This window comes from Orcinus orca, chromosome 11 (genome assembly GCF_937001465.1).
Source record: "Orcinus orca chromosome 11, mOrcOrc1.1, whole genome shotgun sequence".
In the NCBI taxonomy this organism is placed as follows: domain Eukaryota; kingdom Metazoa; phylum Chordata; class Mammalia; order Artiodactyla; family Delphinidae; genus Orcinus; species Orcinus orca.
Window position 1 is genome coordinate 25,682,457 of NC_064569.1, and position 18,142 is coordinate 25,700,598.

The following is an 18,142-nucleotide window of genomic DNA, read 5'->3' on the forward strand; positions in this document are numbered from 1 at the left end:
GCTTTCTCCTCCCTTCCCAGTCCACTGAACATCACACAAAAATGACTGCCAGGGCAGCATAATGCTAAATCTGGGCGATTGGGAAACTGCTCTAGGGACGGTCAATCAAGAGGCTCCCTCGGTATCCTCCATTCTTTACTACAGAGCAAGCAGTTAGTTCTGGCTACCTTCATTTATTTTTAGAAGATTCCGTTGTTTCAACTAAACCTCCTAGAGACTATTTTCTCCACAAAAAGACAGTATATAATATGTACTTTCAACATCAAAATTAACAACATTTGATTAACTGATTTAGACAAAGTTCAACCTCTTCACAAGGGTGAAACTTGCCCCTCGTTTTCATCCTTCGGAAGAGACCCAGGTGACCACCCAAAATGCAGGTTAAGAAGGCATGATTGCTATAGCAGGGACAGGGTTCAGTTTGAAGAGCACAGGCTTTGGAATCAGGAAAGCTGATTTTATTTAAGTTATATGGCCCCCCTTGCACCCCTTCACTGACTACCTGTAAACAGGTTGTTTTGTTTTTTCACTTTGCAAGGTTGTTTGAACAGTGTTTACAGGTGCCAAGCCCACCACAGTAGGTATTTCATAATAGGGGAACTATTTTTCTTTTTACTTGCTACACCCAAATGCTTGTATTTTAGGACAAAGAGGCCCAATTTCAAGTGGTTCACGTAAGAAAAAGAAGAGGCGCTATGGCAGACAAAACTCTATGGTCCCCACACACCACCTCTTGTGTTCACTGTGTAACTTGAATGTGGACAAGACGACTGTCTTGTTGGGTGACTGGCTCTGGAGACCTGCTGGCTGGGTACAGTGAGTGCCATGTTGGGAGACCCCAAGTGGTAAGGAACTAAGGGGGCCCTCCAGCCAGTAGTCTGGGCTCTCCATCCTACAGCCACAGGGAATGAATTCTGCCAACAACCCAAGTGAATTTGGGGTGAATTATTCCCAAGTCACCTCATGAGAATGCAACCAAGTTGACACCTGTTGCAGCCTTGTGAGACCCTGAGCAAAGGACCCAGCCACACTGCACCTAGATGGAAACTGAGATCAATTTCTCTTAAGCCACTATATTTTTGGTAATTTTATTAAACAGCAATAGATCATGTAGGTGCTGTCATCTTTCCACTACTTAGGTTAACTTAGTAGCTTCACAGTAACTAGATTAGGTGCTGGCAAAATCACCTAGACTATCCCAAAGCTAATTTAATTGTAGTATAAGAAGTTTGACCCACAGGATCTACCTTTCCCAGGTAATAAACTGTTTTTAAAACTTTGATATATGGGAGTTCCCTGGTGGCCTAGTGGTTAGGATTCCAGGCTTTCACTGCCGTGGCCCAGGTTCAATCCTTGGTTGGGGAACTGAGATCCCGAAAGCCGCACGGCACAGAAAAAAAACCTTTGGTATGAATTATACCTCTTTGGATTCATCATAAATCTGCAAAGTAAACAATTCTGTGAAGTAACAGAAGTTTAGAGACTCACAAAAGTCAAGTGATTCAAATGGCTAATAAGGGGGTAGAGCCAGGAATCATAGAACCCAGGTCTGACCCCAATCCCAAAAATCTACCTTTCTCTATAACCACCTTTTATAGTTTCTCTAAAGTCTCAATGATGCTTCCCAGTATGTCCATAGACAATACTAATAAAACCATATTACAGACATTGAAACACTGGAGACCTTTTGTCCTTCACTGTTAAAATCATCTTATCCACTAGGTTAATTATTGTGCACATCAGTTAAAATGTCTTTTACAAAAAAAAATGTCTTTTACATTTGCAGCCAGTTAAGCCGACTGTGCTCTTTTCCCCGTGGGGGCCCGGTGCGCAACGGCTGCAAACAGCAGCCTCCTCGGTAGTGTATGCAGCCTGTTGCCTGTATGGGTTGCCCTAAGGGACCTTGGAGACAGCCCTTTCCAGCGGACATTAATGACTGACATGCTGTCCCCAGTCTAGGCTCCAGACAGGTATGCGTGGTGCCTTTGGAAAGCCCCAGGGCACAGTGGCCAGGGTCCACACTGGCCAGGTCATAATGTCCATCCGCACCAAGCTGCAGAACAAGGAGCATGTGATTGAGGCCCTCCGCAGGGCCAAGTTCAAGTTCCCTGGCCGCCAGAAGATCCACATCTCCAAGAAGTGGGGATTCACTAAGTTTAATGCAGATGAATTTGAAAACACGGTGGCAGAAAAGCAGCTCATCCCAGATGGCTGTGGGGTCGAGTACATCCCTAATCGTGGCCCCCTGGACAAATGGCACGCCCTGCACTCGTGAGAGCCTTGGCGCTGCCCCCTCCCTACCCATGCCCACCAATAAACCCTACTTTCTTGTCCCTGTCAACAACAACAACAAAAAATGTCTTTTACAGTCAGTCTCCGACTTAATGATGGTTCAACTTAGGATTTTTTGATTTAACAATCACGCAAAAGCGATATGCATTCAGTAGAAATCAGACTTCAACTGTGATCTTTTTCCCAGGCTAGCAATATGCAGTATATGACACTCTCGTGATGCAGCGGCAGGAGGGAGCCACAGTGAGCCACAGACCCCAGTCAGCCACGTGATCAGGAGGGTAAACTACCAGTACATTTAGCCATTCTTGCTTTCACTTTCAGTACAGTATTCAATGAATTACATGAGATAGTCAACACTTTAATGAAAAATAGGTTTTGTGTTAGATGATCTTGCCAACTGTAAGCTAATGTAAATGTTCTGAGCATGTTTAAGGTAGACTAGGCTAAGCTATGATGTATTAAATGCATTTTTGACTTACAATATTTTCAACTTACTTTGGGTTTATTGGGACGTAACCCCATGGTAAGTGGAGGAAGATCTGTATTTTAAAGTCTGTATTTCTCAGTAAAGAGGACTTCTTTCCTTCATGGCTTGTTATAATACTAAGGGCTTACATTGTGTATCTGTGAGGGTCAAAAACATTAGTTACTCTTACTTAAGAACACCTTTCAGACAAAGCCACAAAACAGCTTCTTTTATTTTCTAGTAAGACTAAATTTATTCAATACCCTAGTAAAAGTTTTGATTATAAGTATCCAACAGTATAAAAAGTACAAAACAGATTTGTAGATTTCTAATATATTAATACAAAGTGCATGACTACATACAGTACATCCTACAGGCAAAGAGAGGTGGAAGGGGAAAAAGAAGACTGTGGTTGAGGTCTAGTAATAAATAAATAAATACAGAAGTAGAGATGATCCATATTATAGTATATTCTACCACCAATACTGCAGCCAAAATGTACAAAAAAAAAAGAGAGAGAAAAAAACCATTTCAAAATAACTCAGGAGGAAGATGATAATGGCTGGGATTCTTGTAATACACCTCAAAGTCTGTGGGAGAGCTGACCCAACTCACTATGTAGTCTGTGCATATGGTGGCTTGTAGTTTTTTCCAGAGGAAGAAATATAAAACTTTAAGTTTAGATTAAGAACTATAAAACTATAGGGTACCCATAAAAATTGGCTCACTCCTTCTTGTTATTTATACTATCCAATCTTTAAAATCCAGTTTTAAAAATAAGCACTGAGTCATGTTATTACAAGGTAGGCAAAGGATCCTCCCGCATTATGAACAGTCTGAACTGGTGATATATTCTTCCTGAACTTTTAGAAAAGAGGCAATAGATAGTACTTTGGTTTGGGTTCAAGTAAAAGGCTTTTAATGAAGGTTTTACAATTGAAGAGCTCCACGTTTAGGATGTATCATCTAACACCTCAATGTTCAGAAAGCCTGACTAAAAGAAACCAAACCAAAACCAACCCACTCAGCATGAACACACACCTCTTTTCTTTTAGTAGAATTTTACTTTAATATAGAATGAAAAACAAAAAACAAAAACCCAAAACCCAAAACCCTAATAGGTTAAAACAAGTCAAACAACCATTCTACACAGATAAAACCTTCACAAAGGTCAACCGAAGTAATCCAGAGCTAAAACTGAATTGTGCAGATTTTCATTGAAGTCACCAGTCATGTAACATAAACAAATTATTTACACACTTGCAAGCCCTCTAAGAAATGTGCCCCAAGAAGCATTAACCTTTGTTTTTTTCATGTGCCATCCTGAAGACTTGCACATTTTATTTTTCAGATCATTTAACATTTTAATAGAGTGCATTCTCTACCAAGGGGTAATGCTTTGGTACTATTCATATAGGATTGCCTATCCTAAAGATTTGACATTTCCCCAAGAGGAACTTTGATTCTGCTTTAGAAGTTTCATATAAATTAAAAACTTTATCAAATATCAATATGGAGGGAGGTGACACAGGATGCAACATATACAGTCAAGTTACCTCTGTATATTTAGAAATTACTCCTTCAAGATATTCGCACTAGAGAGCTTAGTCCGTCCCGCTTAATATTCAGTAGTACAGGTTTGAATCATCAGAACCTTGGCAACACCGTAATATTTCAAAGTTATTAACAACTACCTCTAGGGGCAAGTCTGTGTTTACTGAGTTATGACAAATTTATTATAACGAAGGAAAACAAGTGTAGCCAGCCATCTTAAAAAATGCCCCAACCACTGCTTCTCAATATAGAAAGACTAAAACTACATACGTTTATCATACAACAAATCCCATCTCTGTCCCCTGAAATTCCCCTAATTTCATTCATTAGAAGGGGATTTTTTTTAAAAAGCCTTAAAGAGCACTTTACAGCAGCATTCAGCTTTCCTATGAAATACTCAGCATCTTAAATATTATGTACACTTCTTTTTTTCCTTTTAGTAAGCTAGATACTGGCTTCAGACTTTGTGGAACTGGAGGGAAAATAACCCACTCAAAACTATTCTAGAAATCATCTTTTGGCAGAATAACAGGTATCCAAGTTAAAAATAGGAGGGTCATTTTGTTGGTGTTTTCCAAAATTTAACTCATTTTTTGTTCCCCTTCTACATCAACCTCAGTCACCACTCCTGAGTGGAGATGGGCAGAGGCTCTGGCCCCTGAGCCTCCGGCTTCTCAGCAGCTGCTTTCTTATTGCTGCAGCAAGGCTTGAATAGATGTGTGTCGATGAGGACTTCCCCAAAACGGCCTTTATAGATAATGCCACAGCATATTTTCTGTCTAAAAGAAAAAAAATGGAGGGACAACAAAATATATTAAATAAGGCAGAAAAATAGGAATACAAAAAAAGGAAACATCTACTCATCATTATAACTAGTACAGCATGATCAAAGGTTTTACTTCCACAATCTCATCACATTCCTAATGAATGGGCTCCTAGAGTGACCCCAGTTTGCTAGGTAATGGGAATTACCCAGGCGCCTTAAATCCCACACTGGAATCTTATCAAGTATTAAGAGGGAAGAAGGCAATCTGAGAGACAGCAGTCAGTTTCAGAGGCTGCTCCTGAAGTTATAAACGGTTTCCTCCAAAAATCACCAAATGTTAAAGAAAACAGCCACCATAAACAGGCTGATACAGCTGGTGGTTTTATTTTAATACTGAGCAGACAAAAAATATATACACATATTATCAAATATACATAAAGGCATACAAAAATGACAACACAACAAATCACCCATGGATCACACACTCTAAAAAAAACTATTATTTCCTATGAAGTCCCCCGTATGCCCCTCTCCAATCCCACTCCACCCAATCTCATTCTCTCCTCCTTAATTTCAGGTTTATCACTGTTTTTTCTTTATATACAACGTTTGCATCTCTAAACATATTGCTTGTTATCTCATATATATAATATATAAAATAAAATATATATATAGAAATGCGCATATATGGACTCACACTGTACGCTACAATTGTTTTGCTCAACAGTGACTGAGGTTCATACATATTGCTAGAGCTTTATTTCATTTTAACTTATGTACGGTATTCCACCATGTGAATATACCACAATTTACCCACTCTCCTTCTGATGGGACAATTTTTGCTATTATAAACATGCTGTACATACTGGTGCACAGGTCTGAAGGTGTTTTCCTAGGTTACGTTGCTGGGCTATAGGAATGGGAACGTGTTCAACTTTACTCGAAAATGCAAATTATTTATCAATGTGGTTCCCTTCTATTCCTATTTTGCTAAAGGTTTTATTTTAAACCTTGAAGCAAAGTTCAAATTTATCAAACATCTTCAATATACCACTAATACAATAAGCATTTTCTCCCTCCTTTAGGAAACTGTCAAATTATATTAGTTGGCTTTCTAATGCTTCAAACAATCTCACATCCCTAGAATAAATCTAATCTAGTTATGATATATTGTTTATAACATATCAAAGTTATGTTAGCCTCATAGAATGCTTGCAGCCTATGCCCTCTTTTATCCATAATCTGGAAAAGCCAGTGCAAGATTAGAATCATTTGTTTCTGGAATGTTTGGTAGAATTTGTCTATCTAGGCCTGGGATTTTTTGAGGGAAGACTTCTGACCACTGAATCCATTCCTTTATTATGAGACAATTCAGGTTTTCTACTTTTTCCTGAGACAGTTTTGGTGAAGTGTCTTTTTCTACTAATGTATCCACTTCACCTATATGTTCAAATTTGTCATGAAGCTGTTTCTAATATCCTATTGTCTTCTAAACTTCTGCTTTTTCTATAGCTGAATCTCCCTTTTCTTATCCAAGATGCTTATGGGTACCATCTCTTTTTCTTGACCTGCTTTATCTCTAGTAACTTTTTTGGTTATGTTTTTCAAGAACCAACTCTTAGCTTTACTGATACTATCCATTCATATTGATTTTCTACTCCATTTATTTCTACTCCTATCTTTAGGATTGCCTTGCTTTTATTTTTTTTATATTGAGCTTCATTAATCTTTAAATTGGATACATGTAACTTCATTTATTTTAAATCTTTCTTTTTAAGAAGCATTAAAGACAACTTTTCTTCTACCTCTTTAACTTCATGCCACATGTTTTGATTTGTGGTATTTTTCAGGTTTTTTTTTAGTTATAAGGATTTTCTAATTTATACTTTCTTCTTGAACCCATGGTTTCTTAATTTACAAATATATGGAGGTTTTCATCATTTTATTTTGCTAGATTGATTGATTGATTTATGGATGTGTTGGGTCTTCATTGCTGCACGCAGGCTTTCTCTAGTTGCAGCGAACAGGGGCTGCTCTTCGTTGCGGCACGCAGGCTTCTCATTGCGGTGGCTTCTCTTGTTGCGGAGCACGGGCTCTAGGCACACAGGCTTCAGTAGTTGTGGCTTGCGGGCTCAGTAGTTGTGGTGCACGGGCTAACTTGCTCCACAGCACATGGGATCTTCCTGGACCAGGGATCGAACCCATGTCCCCTGCATTGGCAGGCGGATTCTTAACCACTACGCCACCAGGGAAGTCCTGCTAGGTATATTTTAAAACTCTCCATCCTTCCCTTCTTCTCTGGAGGTTTTACATTCTTATTTTTATTCTTTTAGTGGTTATACAGTTAATTAATTGAACTCTAAAGTTATTCAATACATTTACTGTCAACAATACAAAGATATTAGGACATTTTAACTCCCATCACTTCTATTACTTTGACTTATATGTTACTGTTGTCATTTAATTCTTTTTTTAAAAATTCCCATCTATTATCATTTTAAGCCTTCAGTGTTTGTTTAAATTTACCTATAGGCAACAAATATTTATTTATCCTTCTCAGAATTTCAATCTTGGATCTCTTCTTTCTGCCTATAGAATTTTTCTTATTGAGTCAGTTTGGCAGCAAACTCTCAATTTTCTTTTTCTAGTCAAAAAGTCCTATGCCCTCATTTACGAAAGATATTTTTGCTACATATATATAATTTTAAGTTGAGAGCTATTATCTCTTGGGCCATTGAAGGTATTAATCTATTGTTTTATGGCTTCCGTTGTTCGTGCTGAGAATTCAGCTTGTAGGTTTGCTGTTCCTTTGAAAATAATGTCTTTATTCTCTCACTACTTAAAATCTGTTTTGCCTCCCATGTTCCATAGTTTCCCTATGATGTATCTATGGGTGAATCTTCTTCACCCATAAGATAATTGCTTATTACCTTGCTTTTAACTTGTTAGTCTCCCCAAATCTGTGAACTAGAAAATCCTTAACCACTTTCTCTTTAAATATTCTCTCTTTCTTAGTCTATTATCTCTTTTTTGACTTTGGGGTCCCTCATTCACTCAGCATTTGGCCTCTGATTATTCCTTATTAACTTGTCTACTTGTTGATGCCATTTTTAAAGACATAAAAAATATATATACTTCTAGCCCTTTTACTTTTTTTCAGTGGGAGAGTTGGTCAGAATGAATACCTAGTATACTCCATCATAGGAAATTTAGATTCCTTAACATGATTTCTACTTTAAATCAATTTTAATAGAAGAAACACACAAAATCCACACTCTCAGCTCCATTCTTGCCTAATCCACCTCCAAACACATACGCTACCAGCTGTGTGCCAAATGCCACTTAATTGCTAAGGAAGTGGGAAACCGTTGCCTATAATTAAGAAGGTTTGCTGGTTAGAGTTATTTTCTGTTGCTTTTACCTTTTCCAGTATGTGAGATCTAAAAAGGAAAACACTGGCGTTCTGTTAGAGCCAGAAGCCATCTCTGTATCTGAGCCATCATCTGACTGGTTACTATAACAAGGAGATTGAGCTGGAGAGGCACTTGAGGTGGTACTGTGAGCATCAGAATCTGAAATAAAGTGAAAACAAATTATAATTTCACTATATGCAGCTGCAACTAAGCCTCAGCATAAAACACAGTGAATGAGATAGTAAAAAGAAAAGAAAAAATTTATTTTCTATGCACTACTGACATTTGAAGATATTTGTACTAAAGTGTATCTAAAAGAAAATGAGCTTCCAATAAGATGAAGAGCTGACATACTTTTCTCTATTCTCCTGCTAATAAGTACAACTAAATATAGATACGGACACAACACATAAAACAAAACTAAACACTCTGAAAGTTGGCAACAGCTAGTGAGCTCAAGACTTAAGGAAGGAAGCGGGGGTGAGCTCCCTAGCTTTTATGGGTTTTCTTTTTGTCTCCTAAATCCCAGTCTTGCAGCTGAAGAAGCCAACAACTCAGAAATGTCAATGGGTGCAGATATAGACACACACACAGAGCCAACAGAAGCCTGCCCTCTCTAGCCAAAGGACCAGGAAAGGGGCAGCTTAGCAAGAGAGGAATCCTTTCGGAGACAATAACCACCCCCCCCCCCTTTTTTTTTTGCGGTACGCGGGCCTCTCACTGTTGTGGCCTCTCCTGTTGCGAAGCACAGGCTCCGGACACGCAGGCTCAGCGGCCATGGCTCACGGGCCCAGCCGCTCCGCGGCATGTGGGATCTTCCTGGACCGGGGCACGAACCCGTGTCCCCAGCATCGGCAGGCGGACTCTCAACCACTGCGCCACCAGGGAAGCCCAACAATAACCCCTTTACTCCAGCCAAACACCACAGAAAAAAAAAGGGTCCCCACCCCCACCCACTGGAGCAAAGGCCAAGTGGGGAGCCTAGGTTTTCATCCTCCCAAGACTGTTAGGAGGCCCCCCAACACCTCCACCAGGGTAATGTCAGTGGAAGCCCTCTGAAGAGTCGGGGCCTTCACTGTGGCCCACCGGGAACAGGAGCACCCTCACCACGTGGGAGCCTGAATTCCCAGCCCACCCCCACCCAGCCGCAGTCAGGAGCTCCTCCTCCCTCAGATACCAAAGGAGGCTGGAAAGGAGGTTAAAAGTCAGGGGGAACCTGACTTTAACACCACTTGGCAGTAACAAGGTGGTGCCCCCCCCATTTCCCCTTCTGGAAAAAAAAAAAAGCCAGTTAAAACAGAAGTAATAAAACTCCAAGTCTTACAACACAATTTAAAAACGTCTAGGTTTCAATAAAAAATCGTTATCATATCCAGAACCAGGAAGATCTCAAACTGAATGAAAAGTCAAGCATCTATTAAACACCAAGATGACAGAGACGTTAGCATGATCTGACAAAGATTTTAAAGCAGCTATGACAAAAATGCTTCAATAAGCCATTATGAACAAGTTTGAAATAAATGAAAACACAGCCTCAGCAAGTAGGCCTCAGTTAAAAAAAGCAGCTATAAAGAACCAAGGAACTGAAATCCGAACTGAAAAAATACAATAAGTGAAATAAAAAGCTCAGTAGACAGGCTCAACAGCAGAATGGAGGGGAAAGAGGAAACAATCAGTGAACTGGAAGAAAGAACAACAGAAATCACCCAACCTGTACAATACAAAGAAAACAAATGAAAGAGCCTTAGAGACCTGTGGAACTACAACAGAAAACATACATTCATGTGACTGCAGTCCCGGAAGAAGAGGAGAAAGAGGGCGGAGGTGAAAAACTACTCAAATATAACGGCTGAAAACGTGCCAAACTTGGCAAGAGACATAAACCTATAGATACAAGAAGCTGAGCAAACCCCAAACAGGATATACCCAAAGAAATCAATGCCAAGGCACATTATAATTAAACTTCTGAACACTAAAGAAAAAGAAAAAAATCTTGAAAGCATCCAAAGAAAAATGATACCTTACCCATAAAGGGAAAACAATAGATCCTGACTTAATAAGGAGTAAAGGCAATTCATCAGATACAAGCTAAACATGATTTAGTGTTTTTGCCCTCAGAAGACTTCATATAAATTTACAAGCCAGAAAATAAATCTTTTGGTTGATAGTCACTGAGCTATAAAGCTATCATACTGCTATTCTCAGCAACAGCAACATCAGACAGGGGTTGAGCCTACCACACATCTTACCTTTGGCTAAAGACTCCCCACCCGCCCCCCAGGATAGGTGGATAGAATAATCCTCCAATTCATAGAACTAATCAAACATTTATTAAGTATCCACTAGACATCAAACCCTGTGTCATATCCTACATGGGAAGAAACAGACTAAAGAAAACTTTTTTGAATAGCGCTCACAAGCATTTTCTATTAACAAAAGTTTATATACAATAGCATAAAATTAAGTATCTAAAACAAAGAAGGCACCAATTGGTGTTTTTAATATGTTCATTTACTTCCAATATATGAATAGCTTAACTTCAGGAAAAAACAACCAAACAAAATTCTCAAGAGTAGCAGGCTTTACATAAAAAAGAATGAAATAATGCCATGTGCAACAACATGGATGCAACTAGAGATTATCACACTAAGTGAAGTAAGTCAGAAAGAGAAAGACAAGTACCATATGAAATCACTTATATGTGGAATCTAAAATATGACACAAATGAACCTATCTATGAAACAGAAACAGAATCACGGACATAGAGAATAGACTGGTTGTTGCCAAGGGGGATGGGGCTGAGGGAGAGAGGAAGTAGGAGGGTGGGGTTAGCATCTATAAGCTTTAACATATAGAATGGATAAACAACAAGGTCCTACTGTATAGCACAGAGGACTATATTCAATATCCTATGATAAACCATAATGGAAAAGAATATTAAAAAAAGAATGTAAAAAAATAAATTAAAAAAAAGGAGTAGCAGGCTTTAAAGGAATAAGTCTACAGGAATATTTAAAAGACTTCCCTGGGACTTCCTTTGTGGTCCAGTGAGTAAGACTCCGCGCTCCCAACACAAGGGGCCCAGGTTCAATCCCTGGTTGGGGAACTAGATCCTGCGTGCGTGCCACAACTAAGAAGTCCACATACCACAAATGAGAAGCCTGCATGCCACAAATAAGAGTCCGCGTGCTGCAACTAAGAAGTCGTCCACATGCCGCAACTATGAAGTCCGCATGCTGCAATTAAAGATCCCACACGTCGCAACTAAGACCCAGTGCAAACTAACTAACTAAATAAATAAACAGCACATACACTGCTAGGGTGTGTGTTTAGAAAAAAAAACAAAAGACTTCCCTAATAATTAACAGCAATAGCAGTCATCTCTATGCTGCTCTAGTGATAGTCATCACTATCCTAGGGAGTGTTTAATATCTATGAACCATTTGAAATTGCAGTTATTTGACCATGTCTACCTATAAAAATGGCAATTTTATATGGTTCAATCTAACACCTGGGACACTAGGATACAATTATATATAGAATCGCAGTTAGGGAAAAAAAACTCTCTTCTAGAATGTAAATCAGGAAATTCTTCAAAGAACTGAAATTTTTGAAGTCTTAAACATTAGGTAGGTAGGATTTGGAAAGGCACAAAAGACTAGTTAGATAGCTTGGGGTAGGTGGGGATGATGAGTAAAATTGGAAGCAGAATACACTATGCACACGAAGGGAACTGACCCTTTCCCTAAAATGGTACATCCAAAGACATGCTAGGGGTTTTCCATTTTATTCTACAGCAACCAGAATCATTGCAGGTTTTAGGAAGAAGAATGACAAAAAGAATGGCTAACATTTATATGGGAATTTATTTCGCTTTATTTTGTTTTACAAAACCCCTTTTACTTGATTATCCTCACTTCTCTGATTAGGAAATTGTGGTTAAATGTTAAGCAACACCAGGGTCACATATTTGTTCAAGAACTGTAACTCAAATCCAGATCTTCAAGCCCTAAGTCCAATGCCTTTCCAGTACACCACAAAGGAAAGAATGTCCCAGGAAGAGGAATACAGGGCAGGTACATGCAAGATGCATGGAAGCAAATATATAACCAGAGACAGGGAAACCATTTAGTGGGTGATGTATAAAAATTCAAATATCTCAAAACTGTTATGGTGCACACAGCTGCTAGCAATTCACAATGCACCTGGGAAAATCATGTTTCACTCTGAGTTTCCAAAATCCAGTTATTTTCAGCTTCCAACCCCTCCACAGCACAGCTTTATCACAAAAATCTGAAATTACACTGGACATATTCCCTTAGGTAAGGCAAAAGTTAGTCAGATGTCACTTTCCCTATAATTAAAGGGAGACGCTAAGAATATACAACGAATATCAATTTTTCTACCCCTCAAGTTATAGAAGAAAATTACTATTTTCTAAATGTTCACTAAAACATTTAAAGAGAATAAAGGGTAGAGTCAGTCTTTCTTCCCCCCTTGGTGATAACTGGTTAAGAAACAAACATGTATAATTAAAATATACATATATTTGATGTTGCCTAAATATTTTACTATAGATGTATTAAAATATTTTAGCCAAAGATTAAATATATTAACAGAATAACTATGGACTGGTAACACCAACTTACCTGAGAGCAGAGTTAGTAGCAGATCTGGAAAGACTCTGGAGTCCTGTGGCATGAGTTACACTATCCCAGAGAGCAGAATGATATTGTAGAAACAGCACAGGGCTTTGCAATTAGACAAACCCCAGGTCAAATTTATCTCTACCACTTACTAAGTGACCTCGGGTCAAGGTGAAATCATTACTTTGTACTTCCTATCCTAATCTCTAAAATAGAAATCATTGGGATAATTATGTATGTAAAGTGCTTGGTACATATACCAAAATGCTCAAGAGATGATAGTTCTCCTTCCTTCCTCTCATTCTATCTGATCAGTAACTTGTCTTTTTCCATTTTTCTAAAACAAGCACTGATTGATAAAACTTTGTCTAACAAGGTCCTACAGATTTTTTTTTTTTAGCTGCACTGCACGGGATGCGGCATCTTAGTTCCCCAACCAGGGATGGAACTCGTGCCCCCTGCGGTGGAACCTCAGAGTCCTAACCACTGGACCGCCAGGGAATTCCCCAGTTTTGTTTTTTTTTTTAATCCTGAAAATTCCAATACAGGTCCACCTACAATTCTGAAAATGTTCTCAAAACAAAAGTTTATTCCTAACCCTTTTGGTCACAAAATCTGGCCTGACCTGGACTATAATTAGGTAAGCAAACCTGACTAGCTTATTTACAGTTAGTTTATTCCACCTATATGAATATGCCTACATTTTTCCCACAGAAACACTAATGTGTTTGATTCAATAGTGCTGCCTCAGACCCCCCTGGGTGTAATAAATAACATAATAACATTATATGCAGTGGATTTCCTTTTCAAAATCTGAAATCTAGGGCTTCCCTAGATTTCAGCAGTGGCGCAGTGGTTGAGAGTCCGCCTGCCGATGCAGGGGACACAGGCTCGTGCCCCAGTCCGAGAAGATCCCACATGCCGCGGAGCGGCTATGCCCGTGAGCCACGGCCGCTGAGCCTGCGCGTCCGGAGCCTGTGCTCCGCAACGGGAGAGGCCACAGCAGTGAGAGGCCCGCGTACCGCAAAAAAAAAAAACTCTGAAATCTAAATTCCTAAATACAGAAGTACCACAAAAGGTCCCCTACCCCCAATGACTTCCAATAAAAGTAGACGAGCTTAATATTAATTTATCATTCCCTTCCCATCCTCTCACCCCACACAACACACCAAGCCCCCTTAAACCTAAAGGTCTTGAGGCTGGCTTTTACTGCAATATCTGAGTTATGATTTCCAAAATTACACTCCAGAGAACCTGGGCTTTAGTCTCAGATTGTCCACTAATTATTTATATACCTTTCTACATATCTCCAGGCCTCAAACTCCTTAAGAATAAAAATCAAGTAAACAAACTTGAAAAGTTCATCCTCTAGAAAATTAAGATGTCAGTAAAGAGATCAGAATGCTCTGTGTTCTTAGCACAATCTGAAGAAGTGGCTGGTGAAAGTACTTTTAAGACACCAAAATCAAAGATAAAGTTCGAAGATTTCATAGAAATAAAATATCTCTCCCAAGTCAACATTGCCTCCCACTCTTTTTTTAAAAAGCAATAAAAGAAAATATGGTCCATACATGCCATGTGCCACCCCAGACAAAAATAAAAACAACTATTCTTAAATCCTCATGTTTCAATATCAAACTTACTGTGACGTTTAAATTCCTTCTGCAGTTTACTGATCTGGTTGCTTTTTATCCTGTTTCCAGATAGAGTTTTCACTTTCTTTGGTTTCAGGGTAGTCTTTAGACTGGGTCCTGCCCTTGCATCTACCACCTGGAAGAAAATACTGAATATTTAATACCATTTTAAAAATGACACCTCTGTATTCCCTTGGTTCAGACGAATGCTTATTTGAAGGAGCCAAATTTGAATTTCCTACTCAGTGTTTGAGAGCTCATGTGCACTTTTAATCAACACATGGTATTAAAGAATAACTTATCTAGTGGTTTTTTTCCTTTGAAGTAAGTAATAGCAGGAGTCTGCTGGGCAAAAAATTTACATAGATTTTATATATGGTGAAAATGACCCAAGTAGGTTAAGAAAAACCAAACCTAACAACAATTAACATTTCTATAGGATGATGTTCCGCAGTTTACAAAAAGTTTTCATATACTTTTGATTTTAACTTCACCACAAAGCAGTAAGCAGTAATTTGTTACTCCAGTTTTAGGGTAAAGAAAAACAAGAGATATTCAACTATGTATTTTGCCTTATTTCACTAAGCTAGTAAATGGGCAAGAGTGGGTGGGGAAGGGGCCCAGATGCAAATCAGCGTTTTCAGACCTATGCTTTATGCTCTTTTTACTACACACCCTTAATCCCTGAGGTCAGCCACGTGAGGGCAATGGCATGTTCTTCCACAGCCTAGCGTGGCCACTGGTCTAGCCCCATATGGTCTCATTTCTCATGCCTTCACTCACATTGGCTATTTGCAGATTTCTACCCTTATGTAAAAGGTTGACATCACCTTCAAAATCACAATTTGGATCTTCTCCAGGTAAGCTATTAATTAAAGAAAAACTCACATTTTTATAGGTTAACAGACCCACAGAAACCTATTATAATAATGAAACATTGTCACCAAAGGACAGTGTAAGGCTAGTGTAAGAAAAAAGGTAAAGAACAAATATTTTTTGCCCGCTTAAAAACAAACATTTTGTATAAATGTCATAAATCTTCTGAAAGTTAGCATACAGAAAAATTAAATAAGACCTAACGGTGTCGTTCTGGTTATTGAAAATATTTTCTAAAGAATTCTAGTGACGTTATAAAGTGAAATGCAAATAGAAAACACATTTACATTCCAGTTTGATCTCAACTAGATTTAATATAGAGATTAACAATAGCTTCTACGTGAGTGATTACTATGCGTTATACTTTATATACATCATCTCATTCAGTTCTTACAACAGTTCTGTGAGACAGCTATTATCTTTGCACTTTATAAATAAATGTCACTTGCCCAAAGTTCACAACTAGTAAGTGGTAAAGGCAGGCTTTAAATCCAGTTCTGATTATAAACCAATGTGCTCATTAGTACCAACATGAATTAGGACATACATAATCCTAGGAGATGAAAAAAAGGATCCATGTCTAATTAACTCTAGGAATTTCTGGGTTAAACCTAAAAATATGTGAAATGTACACTGTGGATCGCCATAAATGGGTATATTTGATACAACCTTAGAGAAATGCCATACCAAGCTATTTTGCTCCCCAAAATGCCAAAATGTTAAGTGATTATATCTGAGCAGCAACTAGTGCTTTTCTTTATTCTTTTCAGACTTTTCTACCCTAGGAACATATTATTTCCTAAATTAGGGGGAAAAATTAATGTTACTTTAAATATAACAGAGGTATAATTGAGAAAGACGAAAGATGAACTCACATGATTCCAGTTTTTTTTTGATCCTGCTGGCAATTTCTTCCATCTTTTCACAAGCAGGACACAGGCATTACAGATGTCTCCTGAACGAGTCTCATGTAACCTGATAAGAAAACAATCAAACCTTTATTAGTCTCCTTTACATTAAAGAACTCATGCAAGTACATTTCTTTTAGAAAAAACACTATTTATAGTTTATAGATGTCATTTCTAATTGTCTGGAGTGATCCAGTTCCATTGTTTCTGTAGAATATTTCAGAAATATAATTAACTTCTAGATCCAATGAATCAATTCCATGTGCTACAATTTGGTCATTTTAAAATAAAGAATGTTTTTTAAAACAATAGCGAAATTTAAGACCTAGAGAAGATCCTGGTCACCATGGTTTTAAACAATGCTGTCCAATTAATCTTTCTTGAAATGTGTAGATACTTCATAAGCAATAAAACACGACCCTTTAAGTAAAATAATGTGCCGTGATATTCTAGTTTCACAACAAACAAAACCAGAGAGGCACTGTAATTTTTTTTTAATGAATATATCTGCATGGGGGAAAGAAATCTATAGTTACCAAGCTATTTTTTAATTGTCTCTCTGAGGAATTTTTCATTTACTATACTTTTCCTGTATTATAAATACACAGAAAAATACTAATAACATTTATTATATATACAATTGGAAATAAAGACATTAGGAGAAAAATGTAATTTCAAAAGGCAAGGTTGGTTAGTGGAGACTCTTTGACAACCTTCAAAATTAAGTACAAAGTCTAGGATTAACAATAAATAATCCACAAAATGTTTTGATAAGAAAGAACAGTGGTGAAATTAATTTCTAACATGGGAAATGGCTCAACATTAAGTATTTTATTTCATCCAAGTATTTGTTGGAAAGTAATTTCCATTTTATTAAGCAGAGGTTTATTGTCAAAAGATAAATAAAGAACGAAATTATAAAATAAAAGCTAACATAGCCTGACAGGTTTCAGGGCAGTACATCAAGTCCTGCTAGTATCCTCAGCAGATTGGGTTAAAATATATTTCTATAATTTAGAAAAACAATACAAAGGACAGAAAACTAGTGGAGGACAATTACTGTAAGAGAGAATAAGGGTAATTTTTAAAAAAAAATCTCTTTGTACATCCTGAAGTTAACAAAAGGGTTTGTTTGATTATAACTTCTAAAGGGCTTCACAATTAATTTGGTAGTTCCTCATAATCTAGAAAAAGGAAGGCTGTCAGTATTGTTTGATTTAAGAGCAAGTGCCTTGAAATAACCTAGATTAGAATATGAGTGATTTTAATTATTAGCACACTGTTCCAATCCCTTTGCTTAGAAATACTTCTGTATACTGTGATCTTTTTCACTCCAAAAATGGTACAAACATCACATGATCTTACCCAAAACAGCTCTGGAAGTCCTTTTCATAGCGTTTACTGTCAGTGAATCGAGAACTGGAGGATTTAGCTCTGCAAATACAGCAGCCCTCTATACTTCGGTACATCTTTGGCTTGTGAAAACCAAACATCTTTTCTTCTGGGCAATAGTCTGTAAAGCCAAGGGAATTGATGACACAGCTTTGTTGAGGGCTATAACAAGAAACCATTAAAAGCGAACTC

At 38.0% G+C, this 18,142-nt stretch overlaps 2 protein-coding genes and 1 non-coding gene across 4 annotated transcripts in view; 2 read left to right on the forward strand and 1 right to left on the reverse strand.

Annotated features, from left to right (window-relative positions):
• Window positions 1-1,780: 1,780 nt before the first annotated feature.
• LOC117201745 (small nucleolar RNA SNORA70) lies at window positions 1,781-1,915 on the forward strand. The gene has a single exon (XR_004483834.1). It is a non-coding gene; the product is annotated as a small nucleolar RNA SNORA70 (small nucleolar RNA).
• A 37-nt stretch (window positions 1,916-1,952) lies between these two features.
• LOC105748063 (60S ribosomal protein L10-like) lies at window positions 1,953-2,334 on the forward strand. The gene has a single exon (XM_033430109.2). The coding sequence runs from the start codon at window positions 1,973-1,975 to the stop codon at window positions 2,273-2,275; it is 303 nt and encodes a 100-aa protein (XP_033286000.2). The 5' UTR covers window positions 1,953-1,972; the 3' UTR covers window positions 2,276-2,334.
• A 652-nt stretch (window positions 2,335-2,986) lies between these two features.
• SINHCAF (SIN3-HDAC complex associated factor) overlaps window positions 2,987-18,142 on the reverse strand; it is a 29,436-nt gene continuing 14,280 nt past the window's right edge. For both annotated transcript variants that reach the window (XM_049694257.1, XM_049694256.1), the window contains exons 2-6: window positions 17,924-18,071; window positions 16,526-16,625; window positions 14,784-14,910; window positions 8,503-8,653; window positions 2,987-5,094 (exon numbers count right to left, since the gene is read on the reverse strand). In XM_049694257.1, the coding sequence (XP_049550214.1) occupies window positions 4,935-5,094; window positions 8,503-8,653; window positions 14,784-14,910; window positions 16,526-16,625; window positions 17,924-18,051 (666 nt within the window). In that variant the 5' untranslated portion in view covers window positions 18,052-18,071 and the 3' untranslated portion in view covers window positions 2,987-4,934. The remainder of the gene's footprint in view (window positions 5,095-8,502; window positions 8,654-14,783; window positions 14,911-16,525; window positions 16,626-17,923; window positions 18,072-18,142) is intronic.

What these genes read in the sequence shown, in the direction of transcription:
- LOC105748063 (XM_033430109.2), top strand. Translation starts at nt 1,973, where the DNA reads ATGCGTGGTGCCTTTGGAAAGCCCCAGGGCACAGTGGCCAGGGTCCAC.